Source organism: Montipora foliosa, chromosome 9 (assembly GCF_036669935.1).
Source record: "Montipora foliosa isolate CH-2021 chromosome 9, ASM3666993v2, whole genome shotgun sequence".
NCBI lineage: Eukaryota > Metazoa > Cnidaria > Anthozoa > Scleractinia > Acroporidae > Montipora > Montipora foliosa.
Genome location: NC_090877.1, coordinates 32,652,381 through 32,667,380, shown reverse-complemented (window position 1 = coordinate 32,667,380; position 15,000 = coordinate 32,652,381). Strand labels below are relative to the sequence as shown.

At 39.7% G+C, this 15,000-nt stretch overlaps 2 protein-coding genes across 7 annotated transcripts in view; one reads left to right on the top strand and one right to left on the bottom strand.

Moving 5' to 3' along the window:
- Window positions 1-1,411, top strand: part of LOC137972004 (tumor protein p53-inducible protein 11-like) — a 25,975-nt gene extending 24,564 nt beyond the window's left edge. For all 3 annotated transcript variants that reach the window (XM_068818796.1, XM_068818797.1, XM_068818798.1), the window contains one exon: window positions 1-1,411. This exon is cut by the window's left edge and continues 1,575 nt beyond it. The gene's annotated coding sequence lies outside the window, so the exon portion shown is untranslated.
- A 256-nt stretch (window positions 1,412-1,667) lies between these two features.
- The window catches only part of LOC137972002 (uncharacterized), a 23,101-nt gene continuing 9,768 nt past the window's right edge, over window positions 1,668-15,000 (bottom strand). For 2 of the 4 annotated variants that reach the window (XM_068818792.1, XM_068818794.1), the window contains exons 5-9: window positions 14,187-14,243; window positions 11,009-11,097; window positions 7,279-7,356; window positions 2,845-2,988; window positions 1,668-1,997 (exon numbers count right to left, since the gene is read on the bottom strand). In XM_068818792.1, the coding sequence (XP_068674893.1) occupies window positions 1,881-1,997; window positions 2,845-2,988; window positions 7,279-7,356; window positions 11,009-11,097; window positions 14,187-14,243 (485 nt within the window). In that variant the 3' untranslated portion in view covers window positions 1,668-1,880. The remainder of the gene's footprint in view (window positions 1,998-2,844; window positions 2,989-7,278; window positions 7,357-11,008; window positions 11,098-14,186; window positions 14,244-15,000) is intronic. The other 2 variants (XM_068818795.1, XM_068818793.1) reach the window with 1 other exon arrangement.

Here is a 15,000-nt window from a genome sequence, read left to right as displayed (position 1 = left end):
TGCAAACTTTGCGTTTGGTTGAGTTGGAAAAAATTGTAAGGGTGTCGTTATTTGACTCCGTTATGTCTCACTGGTTCAGATATTAGAGACTTCAATGAAAACTGCATAAAATGTCTTTTTATATAGGTTACTTAAATATGTTACCCCTTGTCAGGAGCACGTAACACGGGAGTTATCAGCGGTTTTGTTACAAGAAGGAGGGTCATTTTGTATTGAATTGAGCCTTAAGCCTCTTTTGCAGGTAGTTTTAAACAAAAGTAAATGTGCCTGCAGGCTCAACTCCAATAAGGACCATTACTCGCCCCTTCTCGGGAAAGATCTCATGGATATACCCACTACGAGTCCCCTAAGTTAAACACTAATTTTACAGATTAAGTGTAAGTGCCCATTTCAGTGATTAGGTCTAAACTTTCGTTTATCTCATTGCTATAGCAATATTGAGTTCTAGAAACTGATTTAGAATGGTCATTTTTTTTGAGTTTATTGTTGGTGTGTATATCCATGAGATCCTTGCCCCCTTCGCGTTATGCAACTTAACGTTAACCCAGACCTTTGTGACAAAGAATGCCTGTCGAGCATACATAATTGAAAGAAACTTTGAAAAACTGTTAGGCGGAACAAGTTTCGCAACTCCAATTGCAATCCGTGTTATTCTCCTTCAATTTTACCCATTTCTGTTTCCTTTTGAATTTGCTGTTTTATTCAAACCATCCTTCGATGTTTTAAGTACTTATTTTTACGCTTCGCTTGATGATTAGGTTTCCAGTTGCAGGTCGCTGAATTGAGCTAAATTTCCTCATACAACTTTCCCGCTAAGTATTGTGCCTCTCAGCCAATCAACGCATAATTAATTTAAAAAAACAACGTGTTGGTCTGGAATGTAAAAACAGAGCGACTTTCGTATGACCTTGAAAAAGTGTTCGCAATTTGTTTCACGGACCAATGTTTGGCAAGATTAAAACAGCTTCTCCTTATTCGCTCCATGGAAACTCCTAATACGGCTAGTAAACAGTTCGATTGCCCAATCACATTACTACATTTCAAATGACGTCAAAGCGAAACTTTCCAGAAAGTTCCATGGAGAATGACGTTGTTTACATCCGCGTTCGCTAAGCCAATGAAAATTCGCGCTCGTTTGTCTTTGTTCGATAAGCCAAGTTAACGTTTTACATTTTTGTTTACATTTTTCGTTTATTTTTCAAGTTCATATGAAAGTCGCTCTAAAGTGGGGCACCAAGTTTTCGCTTCTTGTGATGAGACAGTTTTCCAAGAGATAGCACTTTATAAGTAAATGTATTGGTAGCAAAAATCTCTCTTCGCAGTTTTACAAAACTTGTAAATATCTCTTAAATTTGAAAAAGATTACTATTGTATTGGATAATGGATGTTGAAATTAAAGATGGAAACTGTGCTCTGGTATGTGTGACCAACCCTACACCCAATTTGTCGTGCGCTGTGTCACTCACTAATGAACTTTTAATTTGGCGCAGTAGTAAAAGCACTCGCCCTTCCCAAAAGTGGCACGGGTTACATCCTGGAAGCAACGTCATTTCAGGGTCGAGTTTGTCTCCGGTTTCTCTCCGGGTACTCACATTTCTTTGTTCATGTAAGACTAAATGTTGATTTCAGCGGAGAATATAAAAATTATTGATTCTCTTACAACTGTGAAGTGTTCAACATTTACTCCATCTTGATATAGTGGCTACAAAAGGCTGAAATGTCGGATTTCCATAACATTAAAAAATGTTCATATCACATTTCTTTTAAAAAATAATCCGCGAAATCCATACAATGAAACTACATGTTTTCGTCATGTTCTTGTAAAAGTCATTTGAAAAAATATAATGCATCCATCTTTTCAAAGTAGCTCGCATGTCCTCTTAGTCTTCCATGGAGTCGTGTAACAAGACTTCTTCAAAATTTGGAAGGTGTGTTTTTAGCAACTGATTGAACAAATTCTCCAGCTGGTCTCCTGAAGCGTAGACGTACGAATCAGGCTGAAGATATATAAAAAAAGAAAGAAGAGTATCTTTAATTTAAGTTGAATACGCAAAGGAAAAAAAACGTGTCCTTGCCACGGGAAATTTTTCACCAGACTTCGTGAACATTATAACTACAAAAAAGGGTTTCATTTTTTGAAAGACAAGGGACACGTGAGCTGTCTTGATCCGAACAAATTCACAAATGGCTATTTTGACGGTTTGCGTTTTCGATGTACGGACGAAAAGGCTAATTCGCCATTTCAAAATTACCCGATCACACTGAAAGCAGTGACCCTGGATACCCGCCTTACACCTCTTCCAGACTGCTGGTGCGTTGTCTGTACGGAAACACCTACTTTCCTCAGTATGCAGTTTTGCCTATCGTTCAGACTCTTTACTGATAAACCTTTTATAATCTTACAAACTATTAAAAAGTAGAAACATCATAACATCTCGTTTCTCATGAAAACGGTGGCCTAAGAAGTTTCACAAGCCAATTCAAATCCTTTGGGAATAAAACGTTTTGTTCCAAGTATTCCATATGATTTACATGTGAATGCAACATTATCATGCAAAGAAGCTTAACCCCGAGAGATTTGCATTGGGTACAACATTGAGTTAGCCCAATCAGTCTATATGCATCAAGGCAAACGAGAATAGCAGGTTATCAACAATCCAAAGTTCCTGACGCTGTGCAACGCCCGAACAACAATGTACTAGTTAAACGAAGATGAAAATGTGCTTCGTTTTCGCAGAGCTAAAAACGGCGCATTCGCGTGACTGTGGATCAGGCGTAAGTAATAACGGGAGCTGAATTCATCAGGTTTAGCGGGAGCAAGGTGACGGGTGAGCATGTGTTTACCTGATTGTATGCTCTACAATTGCTGATCATCAGGCGAAAGTCCTTGACAAAATCCACGGCAGATGTGTACTGAAGCGAGTGAAGCTTCTCCTTCATACTAGACAAGTCTATGGGATTCTTTATGATCGTATAATAGTCAGGAGACTAAAATGATAAAAAGCAGTGATGTCATTACAGCCGCTTGACTTCTACAGAGAAAATGAAAAGACCCCAATATTTGTACTATACCTACTAAATTATTGGCTCTCGGTTTGTTCATGTGAATACATCGTTTAGATTATGGGTTGTGAACGAAGGCGGGGCCCACCCCTTAGATTAGTTTAGTTTGGTACAACAGTTTCAGCACTTGGACTCCTTTGACTACTGTCTGTTTTGCTGTTTATGTGGTCTCAACGATCAGTAGTCCATTCAGAAGATTATGCCAAGCCGACCACATTGCTGAAGGAAAGGCCAGACCACAACCTATGTAACACCGGCAACTCCGTGCCCTACTCTTTTCGACTAGTGTGTGGTGGATCTTTAACGTCCCACAGCGTTTATGAACATTGACGGCTTGTAAGACGGGGCATAAGGGTTATAGTCCATATTCCAGAAGACTTGAAAGTACATACATACATACATACATACATACATACATACATACATACATACATACATACATACGTTGATTGTAACTCCCAATTTGGGTTTTTCGGTTACAATGTTTAAAAAAAGGAATAATAAATAAACGTTACATTTAAAGGCTAGAATCAATTACAAAATACCTCAGAATATAATTTAAAAATTAACTCAACACAAATGTCCTCCACTTAATAGCTTCTGCGCTAAACGGCGCCAGAAGCAATTTACACTGTCCGCAGCTTTCAAATCATCGCAAATGCGGTTTCAAAGTTTACATCAACGATATGCAAACGAACGTTGTCCATATAACAGACGACGTAGAGGGATGTGTAAAAGATTGCACGATCGCCTAGCCCTAATATGAATATCACAATGAGGTACAAATATATTAGCCAGATATTTTGGGACTAAATTATTAAGACATTTATACACCATTACAGCATCATTCAGAAGGAATCTATCCTTAACAGTGAGCCAGTTGAGGGATCTTAAGCCTTCTGAGATGTGGTTATGTTTTTTAAGACCTAACACGATACGCGCAGCAAAATTCTGTACTAATTGGAGTTTGTTTACATTACTTTGAGATGTGTTAGCTCATATAGTTGATCAATACAGCAGTTTACTAAAAACAAAAGCGTTAATCACTAATAAAACAGACTTTCTGTCCAGGGCCCAGTTGTTCGAAAGCAGTTTAAATTAATCCAGGATTAGCGTAAACTTTGGTTTCGTGTTTTTAACTTTTTGGTAAAAGTTTCTTTTGCTTATTTTTGTTTTCCAAGATTGACTTCCTCTGATGTAAAGTTTTAAGCGAATATCAGCGTTGAAAAGCATTTGGGAGTAGAGAAATAAACGGATTTTGAACAACAGGGTTCAAGTGTTTAATTCTGCCAACCTGTCTTAATTTAAATAGACAATTAGAAGTAGTTTTAGCAACATAATCGTTGTAAGTTAAGGACTGGTCGATGAGGACACCGAGGTCCTTCGCCACAGGAACTGGTGTTATTTCCTTCCCTAAAAGTGAGATCGACACTGGAGGCAATTTATGCAGTAACTGTGGCACTCCCACGACTGAGCAAGACTTTGGTTTTCTCCGGATTAATTAGTAGGGAATTTTGGCAGCACGGTCACCATCTCCAGATTTCTCTTAGGTCTTCACTCAAACAGCGCAATGCATAGTTCATGTCGGTTGAGCGAAAAGAAAGGTAAAGTTTACTGTCATCAACGTAACACAGACTTACAATGGCCTGGAACAGCCAAGAGATCGTTTACATAGATGGTAAAGAGTACAGGTCCCAATATAGAACCTTGTGGAACTCCATATTTTAGAGGAAGAGAGGCTGAAACAGGATCCACAAGCCGTACTCTTTGGCTACGACCAGACAGGTAACTGTGAAACTACTCCAGGCTAGATGAGGTAATACCTATTTGTTGTAGTTTCTGAAGCAGAATATCGTGTCGGATACTGTCGAATGCCTTAGACATATCTAACAGTACAACAGCCAGGACTTCACTCTTATCGATGGACATCATGATAAGAAAATCATCTGTTACACGTAAAAAAAGCAGCTTCTGTAGAATGAAATTTACGATTGCAACTCTGGTGCTCAGACAACATCTTATTGGTGGTGAACATGAGCTTTTTCAGCAAGCAGAAGTTCTCTTTTAACTTCCTGTCTAAAAAATTAAAATGCATTCCAACAGAGGCGGTCGTTGATTTTATATTAATGGCTTTTTTGTGCCACTTATCACGAGTTTTCTTTAGCTGGCGGATTTCAGGACTGACATAAGGATTTGGTCTTGATTTGATTTTAATCCTTCTTATTGGTGTATGAGCTTCTAAGAGGTCGGTAAACAGGATATTAAATGCGTATCCACTTGGTCATCAAAATCGTCAAAGACAGACATGACATGGAATGAAACTAGTGCTAAGTCCTTTCAAAAGTCTAACCATTGGCTGACTCAGTCTACGACAATTTAGCATAAGACTTTTTCCGTGTTTGCATAGCCTGATCTAAACACCAGGTGGGTTGGGAGAATTCGAGACAGTTATGCAAACCCGAGACACCGTCGGAAGTCTCTGGGAAAAGCAGAGAGCGTGTTTAAATACTCACATGCAAACACACATATTGACCAACTGATTATGGAAAATATCAAAGGAAAAAAGGCCATGTGTTTTCCTTGAGTCCTTGCCACTGATATTTTTTACTTAAGTTCAATTTTGTATTCCAATTAAACAGATTCCTTTTCAGTGGTCCACTTTTTTCATTTTCTTATAGCTTTCACGCATTATTGTAACATCAACAAGCTCTGTTAATTTCAATAAAATAAACAACTTGTTGCTTAGGATTTGCACACAAACCTAATTCTCTCGACCTTCTTGCAACAATGGCACAGGAGGCAACAAACGATTGGCAAAGCCGCCCGGAGAATGGGGAGGGAGGCTGTGAAAGCCTTTTCTTTTTACAGCTCCCCTACCCATTCTCCGCGCGGCTTTGCCGATCGTTATTGCTTCCCTCCAGCAATGCAGGCTAACGCCGGCGCGAATATGACGACGGACCAGTTAAGACATCATGTATAACCGCTTGTCGATAATACAGCTTTGTTAGAATCCTTTCTCCAAAGAATCTCAAAAACCGCATTTAGGTTTGATCTGTATAATCGCAAATCCATTTCGAATATGGCACTCACAGATTCATGACCGATTAAAGGTGCAAAATTCGTTGTTGGAGTCACAAATCCAGATTTGGATTTTCCCATAAAAACGGATCCGAAGTGTAAAGCACTTCAAATCTGCGTTGCTATTCTAACTGAATTGAAGCTCTTCAGCATTTTTCGCTCTCAAAAATAAACGCGTTTCTGTCTGCTTCCTTCCTCGATTCTGCATTTTATTTTATTTTTTTCTCCTCTCCTTCTCACCATTTTTGGTTTACTAAAGTCACCGCACCTTCTGTCAGTTCTCAAAATGTAAAAAATTATTATTGCTAACTGTAATGACATTTTGATCCACAAAATTGAACTTGACAGAAGCCAACACAGTTAACTACTTTGCATGGTCACTGTGCACATAATAAGGGAGTACCAAATCCAATCCGCGTTTGTCCTGGTTTTTTTTTTTCCATACAGTTTGATTTCGTTTTACCTTAACTGTAAATAAACTTCACCTTGAAATCATTTTTGCTTCTTAAAGTGCTACTATGATATAAAAAATCACTTCCTTTCTTTCTTCAGATTTTGAAAGTATGATTGCTTAACACTTGACTGGCAAAATTTTGAGCTTTGATTTTTATCCAAAGGCTGTTTGCTTTGAGTGTAAGTTTTGGATTTCACGGTCCGCCATTACTCACATTCCAAACTGGGTTGGATCTAGGGAAAAGTGACGTCATTTACTCTCTCGCTTAAAATTTCAGCGTGTACACGCAGCTTATTATATATGCAAAACACGAGCTTAATAGTCTGAAAGCCCGAAACTCCCGTGCTGCATATTAATTCAGCCGCGTTCACACGCATTGCATTCTTAAACTATTGAGTCTTTGACGTGATTTTCTCCTCGATCCAGCTCTCTCAAGATTTTAAAGTTATAGTAATGGTGGACCATTAAATAGTAAAAATCCAGTTAAAATAGTCAGGTGTCTTTTTCAAATCAAGGCTTAAAACTTGGGACACTTACTGTTTAGTTAACATAGTTCTGAAATCCAAAGAAAAATAAAAATTGACTTTTTTGGTCATAGTAGCACTTTAAATGCGGCAAGCACCAACCAAGTATTAAGACCTTTACTGAATTGATAAGTTGACAGTTTTAACCATCTTGGGTACCTGTTTCTTGTCGACCGCTCGTGCAAACGGATAGCTCTCATCTACTGACCAAAGTTCCGTTAATATCAACTCACATTTCTGCAAGACACGAAAATGATGAAATAGCGCATTGTCATGCAAGAGCATTATTCTGGTGAATCTTTGTTTAAAAAGTTTGCATTAGCGTAAGTTCGGAAGTTCAAATCAGTCCGCTAGGAAATCAACAAAACATGGAGAAAGTGCATTGCGTAATCAGTTTTACTCTATGGATGGGAATATTTTACCGGGAACTACAACACTCGTAGAATCAATACAACCACTGACTACATCCGGGAACCGTGTGGCGTATTTTACGTTTGTAACACGAGTGGTCATATTGATCAACGACGTCACAATTCCCGCCTAGTTTTGCTCGTATTTATACCCAGTATTTGTGTTAAACCCTCTTTTCCAATCTCTACCATGTAATATTTATTGTCCATATAATAATATATAGATTAAGCGAAGCCTTAAAGCGGAGCTCCCGAGTTATGTATGCATGTTTGGTTGAAACATGGGTCCTCAAAGACCAACATGTACTGATGATAAGTAAGTAAGTCAACTTTATTTATAGAGGGTAGCACGTAACAGATATTTCTGATAAATCAGTGGCCCTCTATCCTAACAATGACAAACAAGATTATAGAGTTAAAATTTAAAATTTGTCATCATTCGAAAGATAACAATAAGAGATAAAAATTTCAAAGTTCAAAACTACAAATCGAGATGAAGAAACAATATTACAAGCTTAAAATTACTAACTTAAAAAACTTTTTTTTTTTTTGGAGCAGCCTTAAAAAACTGCAGTTAGGCTCTCTCTAACTGCTGAGAAATCTTTTATGGCAGCGAAGACAAAAGGCAATGAACTTCATTAACTTGAACCAAGATGAGAACGGCTTTATAATACAAGACACACCGATATACTCTTTGCCAACCGCAACAGTGAAAGACATGGGCTTTTGCTTGACTTTAGGATCATCTTCAGCAAACTCTGTACTTTTTCGAGCACGGTTAATGGAGACGAAGGTATTTCCTGTTGCACCTCGTGAGGCCTCGTCCACAGGATTAGAGATCATGTTAGTATACGTCCACTGCGATGGTTCACATTCTTCGCTAATGAAGGTTTGAAAGCGCTTTGAGACATTTACAATGTACCGTATGACTGTCATACTACCCGTCCAATAGGTGGTACTATCAATCGAAAGTTCCAACGACTTCTTCAGAATTGTGTTCAATCGTACGTACAAGGTGGCGGCTGTCAATTCTTATCTCAGTAGGAATAGTTGTTTCCTTTAAAGGAGCTAGGAGGGACTTGCCAACGAGAAAGGAATTGTGACACTGACCGTGAATATCAATCAAGCGGAGATATGCAACGGCACTTTCAACAGTGACTTAAGAAATCTTCAGCAAATCATTTAGCCACGCTCACAAGCGCTTCAAGAGATTCTCTGGAATTTCCTCGTCCCATGCTAGTCCTTTGCGAGGACATACCCTAGCTGCAGGGGAAGTTTCAGAGGGAGAATAAAGGTGGCTGCCATCCCCAGTGGGTCATATACTGAACTGACCACCGACTGAGAGTATACCTCCTCTTGTACATGGTCGATCTTTGACGGACACTTTACAACCAAACGTGTCACTCTCCATGAGCCATGAAACAGCTAAGGCTCTCTCCATTAGTAGAATGTCATTGCTAAGGTTAAGCGCTTTGGTTCCTTCTGCTCCATCTTCTATGAGCAGGGACTCCAAGACAAGTCGATCGTTGCTGACCCATTTTGTCAAGTTGAAACCACAACACCTCTTCTCATCAGCTTACGCAAATGGTACACGTGCTTTATGGCTACGTCAGTTGAAAGCAATGATCTCAAACAATCGTCAACATAGCAATTCTTCACGATTGTAGGAGGGAATTCATGCTTGCAATCCTCGGCATTTCGACACAATGCAAAATTTACACATTTATGGGAGGAAACAACACCGAAAACGTGCACTGTTATCCGGTACTCCTGAAGACCTTTACAAAATTCACCGCCGGGCCACAAAAGAAATCTCTGCGAATCACGGTCTTCAACTGGAACATGCACCAGTTAGAACATAGCCTATACGTCTCTCCTAATAGTCACCAGGATTTGGTGAAAAAAAAAAAAAGCAGCACTCTAACTAACGTGTTGGTCAATTCAGGCCCCTGAAACAATTTGTTATTTAAAGATATTCCCTGGAACTGGGCGGAGCAACCAAAGACAACTCTTATTTTCTCAGGCTTCTTGTTGAGATAAACTCTGTGGTCTGGGATATACCTAACTTTGCTGTCTGCTCAGGAATCGGATGCAACTTCCTCGGCAATACCCACTTTGCTAACGTTGTAGAGGCAGTCGTCGCTCAGTTGGCTAGTGCGCGGCTTTCGGAGCGAGAAGTCCCCGATTCGATCCTCGGTGACTTCACCGTCTGTTTCCACTTTCCTCTGATCCGCGTAGCTATAGCTTTAAATACCCTTAAAAAACGGAGCACTGACAGAGGGAGGGGGGTAAAGGGCGCACCGTCGGCTTCCATTGATACCAGCCTCGTAGCTGAAGGAACTACCCCCCTTAAATAAAGTTACTTTACCTTTACCTTTTTTTCTCAAAAAAGTCAACACAATATTCGTGAAACTTGGAATTCTTGCAAAACTTCTATTTTAGGCTCAGGGATCTGCGTGTTCAGGCTGATATTTGTTCACAGACATTTCCAAGCATGATTTACGTAATGACAGGCGAACTTGATAGTGCTCATCATTGCACTGCTTAATCAAGATCTCAACAATGTTCAAGAACTTTAAATCGGACTATTCAGGACTGTCAACGGGGAATGCCTCAGCAAACTCTGCGCAAGCCACACACATGAGATGGACTTTGAGGGCCTTAGTAAACAAAACAAGCAGTTGGGGTGAACTTTGATCCCTTTTGACAAGGACCATTATTTTATAACCCAACCAAGCTCAACCTTCGTTGAGTACGCTACTTTTGCAAAAATAGATAAAAAAACAAATGCAGCATTTTGTTTCCAGCCGTGAATTCTTTTTCAATCTAAAGATATGGGACAAAATCGTAGCATAGTTTAGCTGCAAGGTTACGTGCATAACGCTATTTGTCATTTTCAGCCGTTTGTTACACACAGGTATTGCCGGCTCGCTGCATTCTAGCTCCATCATTGTGTGTCCTGTTTTACGTCTTTGTTGTGCGCCATACCACCAAGAGCTGAATACCTGATGATGGAATTAGCATCAGACACCGCAAAAATGGCGACCTCTTCAAAACAAGGCGTCAACGCACCAGGCTGGCCAAATCTACAACGCCTTTCATTCATGCCATTCAAACGGAAAACCCTGAAGGACTACTTTGGAAGGTAGCTCCAAGGAATACTCCCTGAGTATAACGTTCTCGGCAGAGCTACAATCATGGACAAATCTCGTTAAGAAAACCGTACAAAAACCGCCAAAAAGCACTTTTTCACTATTTCTGCTTTGTGAATTCCACAGCAGTTACTTCTCCTTCCTCTATCCAATGTTGATTTGGAAAGTGTTGATTTCCAAGAAACTGTTCATTACCCCCAGAGAACATCAGGGGGGTCAAATTGTTTGCTTACCACTAAAAGCGCTAGGAGGGGTAATTTTCCTAAGAGTTTTTTTCCACGATTGTAGTTTCAAACTTTATCATAACAAATAATAATTTGACTCTACCTGAAATTCTTTTGACAATTCGCCTCCTCTCCTTCTGCGCTTAACAACTGGTTCAGGAGTAGATGTGTTTTCCGATAACCTCTTTCTATCTATAATATAAACCAGAAACGAAAAATTGACTTGTATTGTCATTATTAGAGAATCTGTAAATGATGGAATGGAGTGCAAGAATTGTGAACAATTTAATAGTCTTAACGCCAGATTCCAGCAAAAAATTAAAAAATATCTATATATTTCTACAAAACCTTTAATAACTCGTGTTAAGTTTCCAGGACCACCAGGAATAATCTTTTTGTTCAATGCAATAATTATTTTATTAAATTTTCGTTAAATTCTCAATGCTTGAACACTTGGAAATTAAAGACATTCAATTTTCAGCTTGGTACCTCTTGATGTCGTTAGTTTCCATATAAGGGCATACGGTATACGAGCCGATACCGATACCGAGCCGAACCAATCAAAAAGCTAGAAATGCACTTTATCCAAGGTCAAAAGTTTAATAATACTGGGTAAGGGTTTTCCTCATCTGGAAACAACAAAGGCAGAGGCAATTAGAATATGCCTGAACCAATTTCTCATGCTGAGACCTTGATTCATGAAGAATCTGTAGGTTGTGTCATGCCCAAATCAGATTTTAAGAGCACAAGAACATTGCTTAAGAGCAATAATAATAATAATAATAATAATAATAATAATAATAATAATAATAATAATCTCTTGACCTTCTGTGAACAGAACAACCTCCAAGGAGATGGTACTTAGGTACTTAAACTCTGTGTGTTAATATGCTTGGCCCCAGGACTGGAGCTTACAGACGAAGTGTCTTCTAGAGGATTAGGGTGGTGGTCCCAAATTGACTGCAGAGGCATGCAGTCCTCCTAACACATCTGGAATCCCAAGATCTTTCAAAAAACCCTCCAACTGACCAGACAACACCCGAACAACCAACCACCAATAATGGCAAAATCTTTGTCAACAACTGATGCATCCACCTGATTTCCTTTGCCAGAGGAGAGTACTTGGTGATTTTCTCATCCTCCTTAGTCACCACATTCCTTTCCTAAGGCACAAAGAAATCGACAAACGTCCACTCCAGAGCTGCTTGATCGACACAAACATTGTTGTCTGTAAGCCAGGACAAGACGTGTCTCCAGAACTCAAATGAAACTTTGCAAAGGAAAAGCGAATGTTCAACGGATTGTGGTTCATCTTGACAAGAAGTACAATTTGGAGAGAGTGTTTAACCAAAACGATACAGCTTATCATTAGTGAAGATTATGTTATGCCTTGTTATGCCTCTTCTCTACCGACCAAATACCACTCCACATTGCTGTCTCCCCTGCATTTAGTTCTCAATCCTTCTTTGCAACCTGGGATTTTTCTCCAACTTGTGACCTTTCTTCTTCCCCATCAGCCCCAACCTGTCCACGACCCAGTATATCTCCGACTACGACATCCCATCCTTCACAAGATTTGGCATCAGCCCTTCCAGAGCCTTCACCTTTCTATTCACTTTCCCTCGATCCTGAGCCTTCCAACCAGGAACTTCAACACACTCTTCACTTGCAGAAACTAATGTCATCCTCTCACGTACCTCCTTCTCCTTGATCACGCTCGCCACTCTAAGGCCATCATCATGGAGAAAAGTAACCAGCTTCTCCACAACCACTTCGGCCTCTCCACCAATGCCTCCCTTAGGGACATCTACTAGCACCACTTGGAGGAGCACGATCACCGGCATGATGATGATAATAAAATAATAATAATAATAATAATAATAATAATAATAATGATGATGATGATAATAATAATAATAATTGTAGCCAATTAACAATTATTGGAAGAGGTTTAGCATTATGATAACAAGAATTATCACGGCCGAGGTTTGTGTTATCTCCCAAAGCTGAAGGCTGAAGCTCTTAACACAAACCAAGGCCTTGTAATTCAATATTATGCAAATAGAGAATTGCTTTCAGGAGCGCTTATGTGCCAATTGTGGTCTGCAGCATTGTCAGGTCAGTGCATGCTCCATGGTTTCCTGGGCTTCTGTCTTGCAGAGCACAACCGTAGCATTGCCGTTGTGTGGTGGAAAAAGCGTGTTGAGTGGTTATTTCCCCATCCCTTCCTTCAGTGAGACGGGTGCCTGTCTCCCGTGTTGCATGGGGGCTCTTGGCTGAGTTGAGAGGATTTCCCAGGCATGTCTGCTCCATCTAGGAGCTGGCTGCCAATAGCAGAAGCTCCTATATGTCTTAAGAAGGCACCCAACATCCACTACCAAGAGAGTTGTTAAGCAGGTGATTTTCCTTTAAACTTCACGAAATAGTTAAGGCATAGTATTGAAGACCTAGTATTTGACCACATCATGGACATCAGAGAGAATAATGTTACCAGTAGTTGCTCAATAGTGGCAATAACAATGATGATGATGATAAAAGGGAGCTTAAGCAACAACAACGTCATCTCAAAATATAAATTTGTGTTATTTTAATCACTTCGTGACTATTTCAAACTTTTTAATATGACAAAGGTGGGTGTAGTTAGTTACTCAAAAATGACACTCGTCAGAATAGCACTTAATTTTATAGGGGAGAAAATGAAAATCTATCCTCTAGTGCTGACGTTCTTCATAAAACCTCAAACTTGGCTAATTCATGCTGTTGTTTTGCTGACGACAGCAAAGAAATGGACAAAAGTGAAAAACGAACATGCAGAGCGTGCAATCCTATTGTTTTTGCCCACTAAATATGCAAATTTGTGACGTTCTTGTTGCCGGCGCTATTGTCGTTGCTTAAGCTCTCTAATGACGATAGGTGGTGGTGATGGTAGTAGTAGTAGTAATGGTGGCAGTAATGAGGATGGTGATGATGATGACATAATTATACCAACATTAATTTGCATTCAAAATTTCCAGGCTCAAAAATCAAATTTGCAAGGCCTTTTTCTTCCGTCAGGAATGAGGATTGTCTCCTTAAATCTATAAGCTGCATTTGTGAAGCCGCTTAAAGAATCCTGTGTATGGTGGATCCCAAAGAGCCTTATGATTGAAAGCAATAACTAGCATACACCAGAAATACAGCAAAGAAAGAAATGAAGGGGTTTGCCAGCAAGGGAATCACTGTACTGTACACTGCAAAAAAAAAAAAACAGCTATTTGTAATCAACTGTTCAGCTACCTCACCTGGTGTCCAAACTTGAGATGACCCAAAATCACTATCATTTGCATCTGATGAAGTCCCTGATAATTAATGAAAATTTATCCTCTAGTGCTTACGTTCTTCATAAAACCTCAAACTTGGCTATTTCATGCTGTTGTTTTGCTGACGACAGCAAAGAAACGGACAAAAGTGAAAAACGAAGTTTCCCCTATACCCCACCCGAAATAAACGACACTGGACCAATCAATGTACATGAAAACTAGGGAGCTGGCCGCTGCACCCGATTAGTGTTGCACATCAGACCCTCTTTATTGGAAAACGGAAATTACACACGAAGCAAGAAACATACAGAAACGAGTCTGCCGCCCGCCAGGAAAAACCCCTGAGGGGAAACCTGGTCCCTCCCGAAAGCAGATCCAGACTCCATTACAATCTCAAGGGAGTAAGATTGCTAACTACTTGACAACATAAAATCATGAACGAAAGACCAACAACAACGGAAGTAACGAAAACCGTTAGATAACGGACGTAATGAGACTAAAAGATAAAAATTTGACTGTGCGGGGGAAGCGCCAGACTAACTGTCAAAACTATGTCCTCCTAACTGTTGACGAACTAGCCTGGTTACCATAGTAACTGTCACTTGTTCAGTGAACCATGAAAACAGTAATTTTCTGCTAATCTGCGAACCGCAGAAAAAAGCAACATGCAGAGAGTGCAATGCTGTTGTTTTTGCCCACTAAATATGCAAATTTGTGACGTTCTTGTTGCCGTCGCTATTGTCGTTGCTTAAGCTCTCTAATGACGATAGGTGGTGGGGATGGTAGTAGTAGTAAT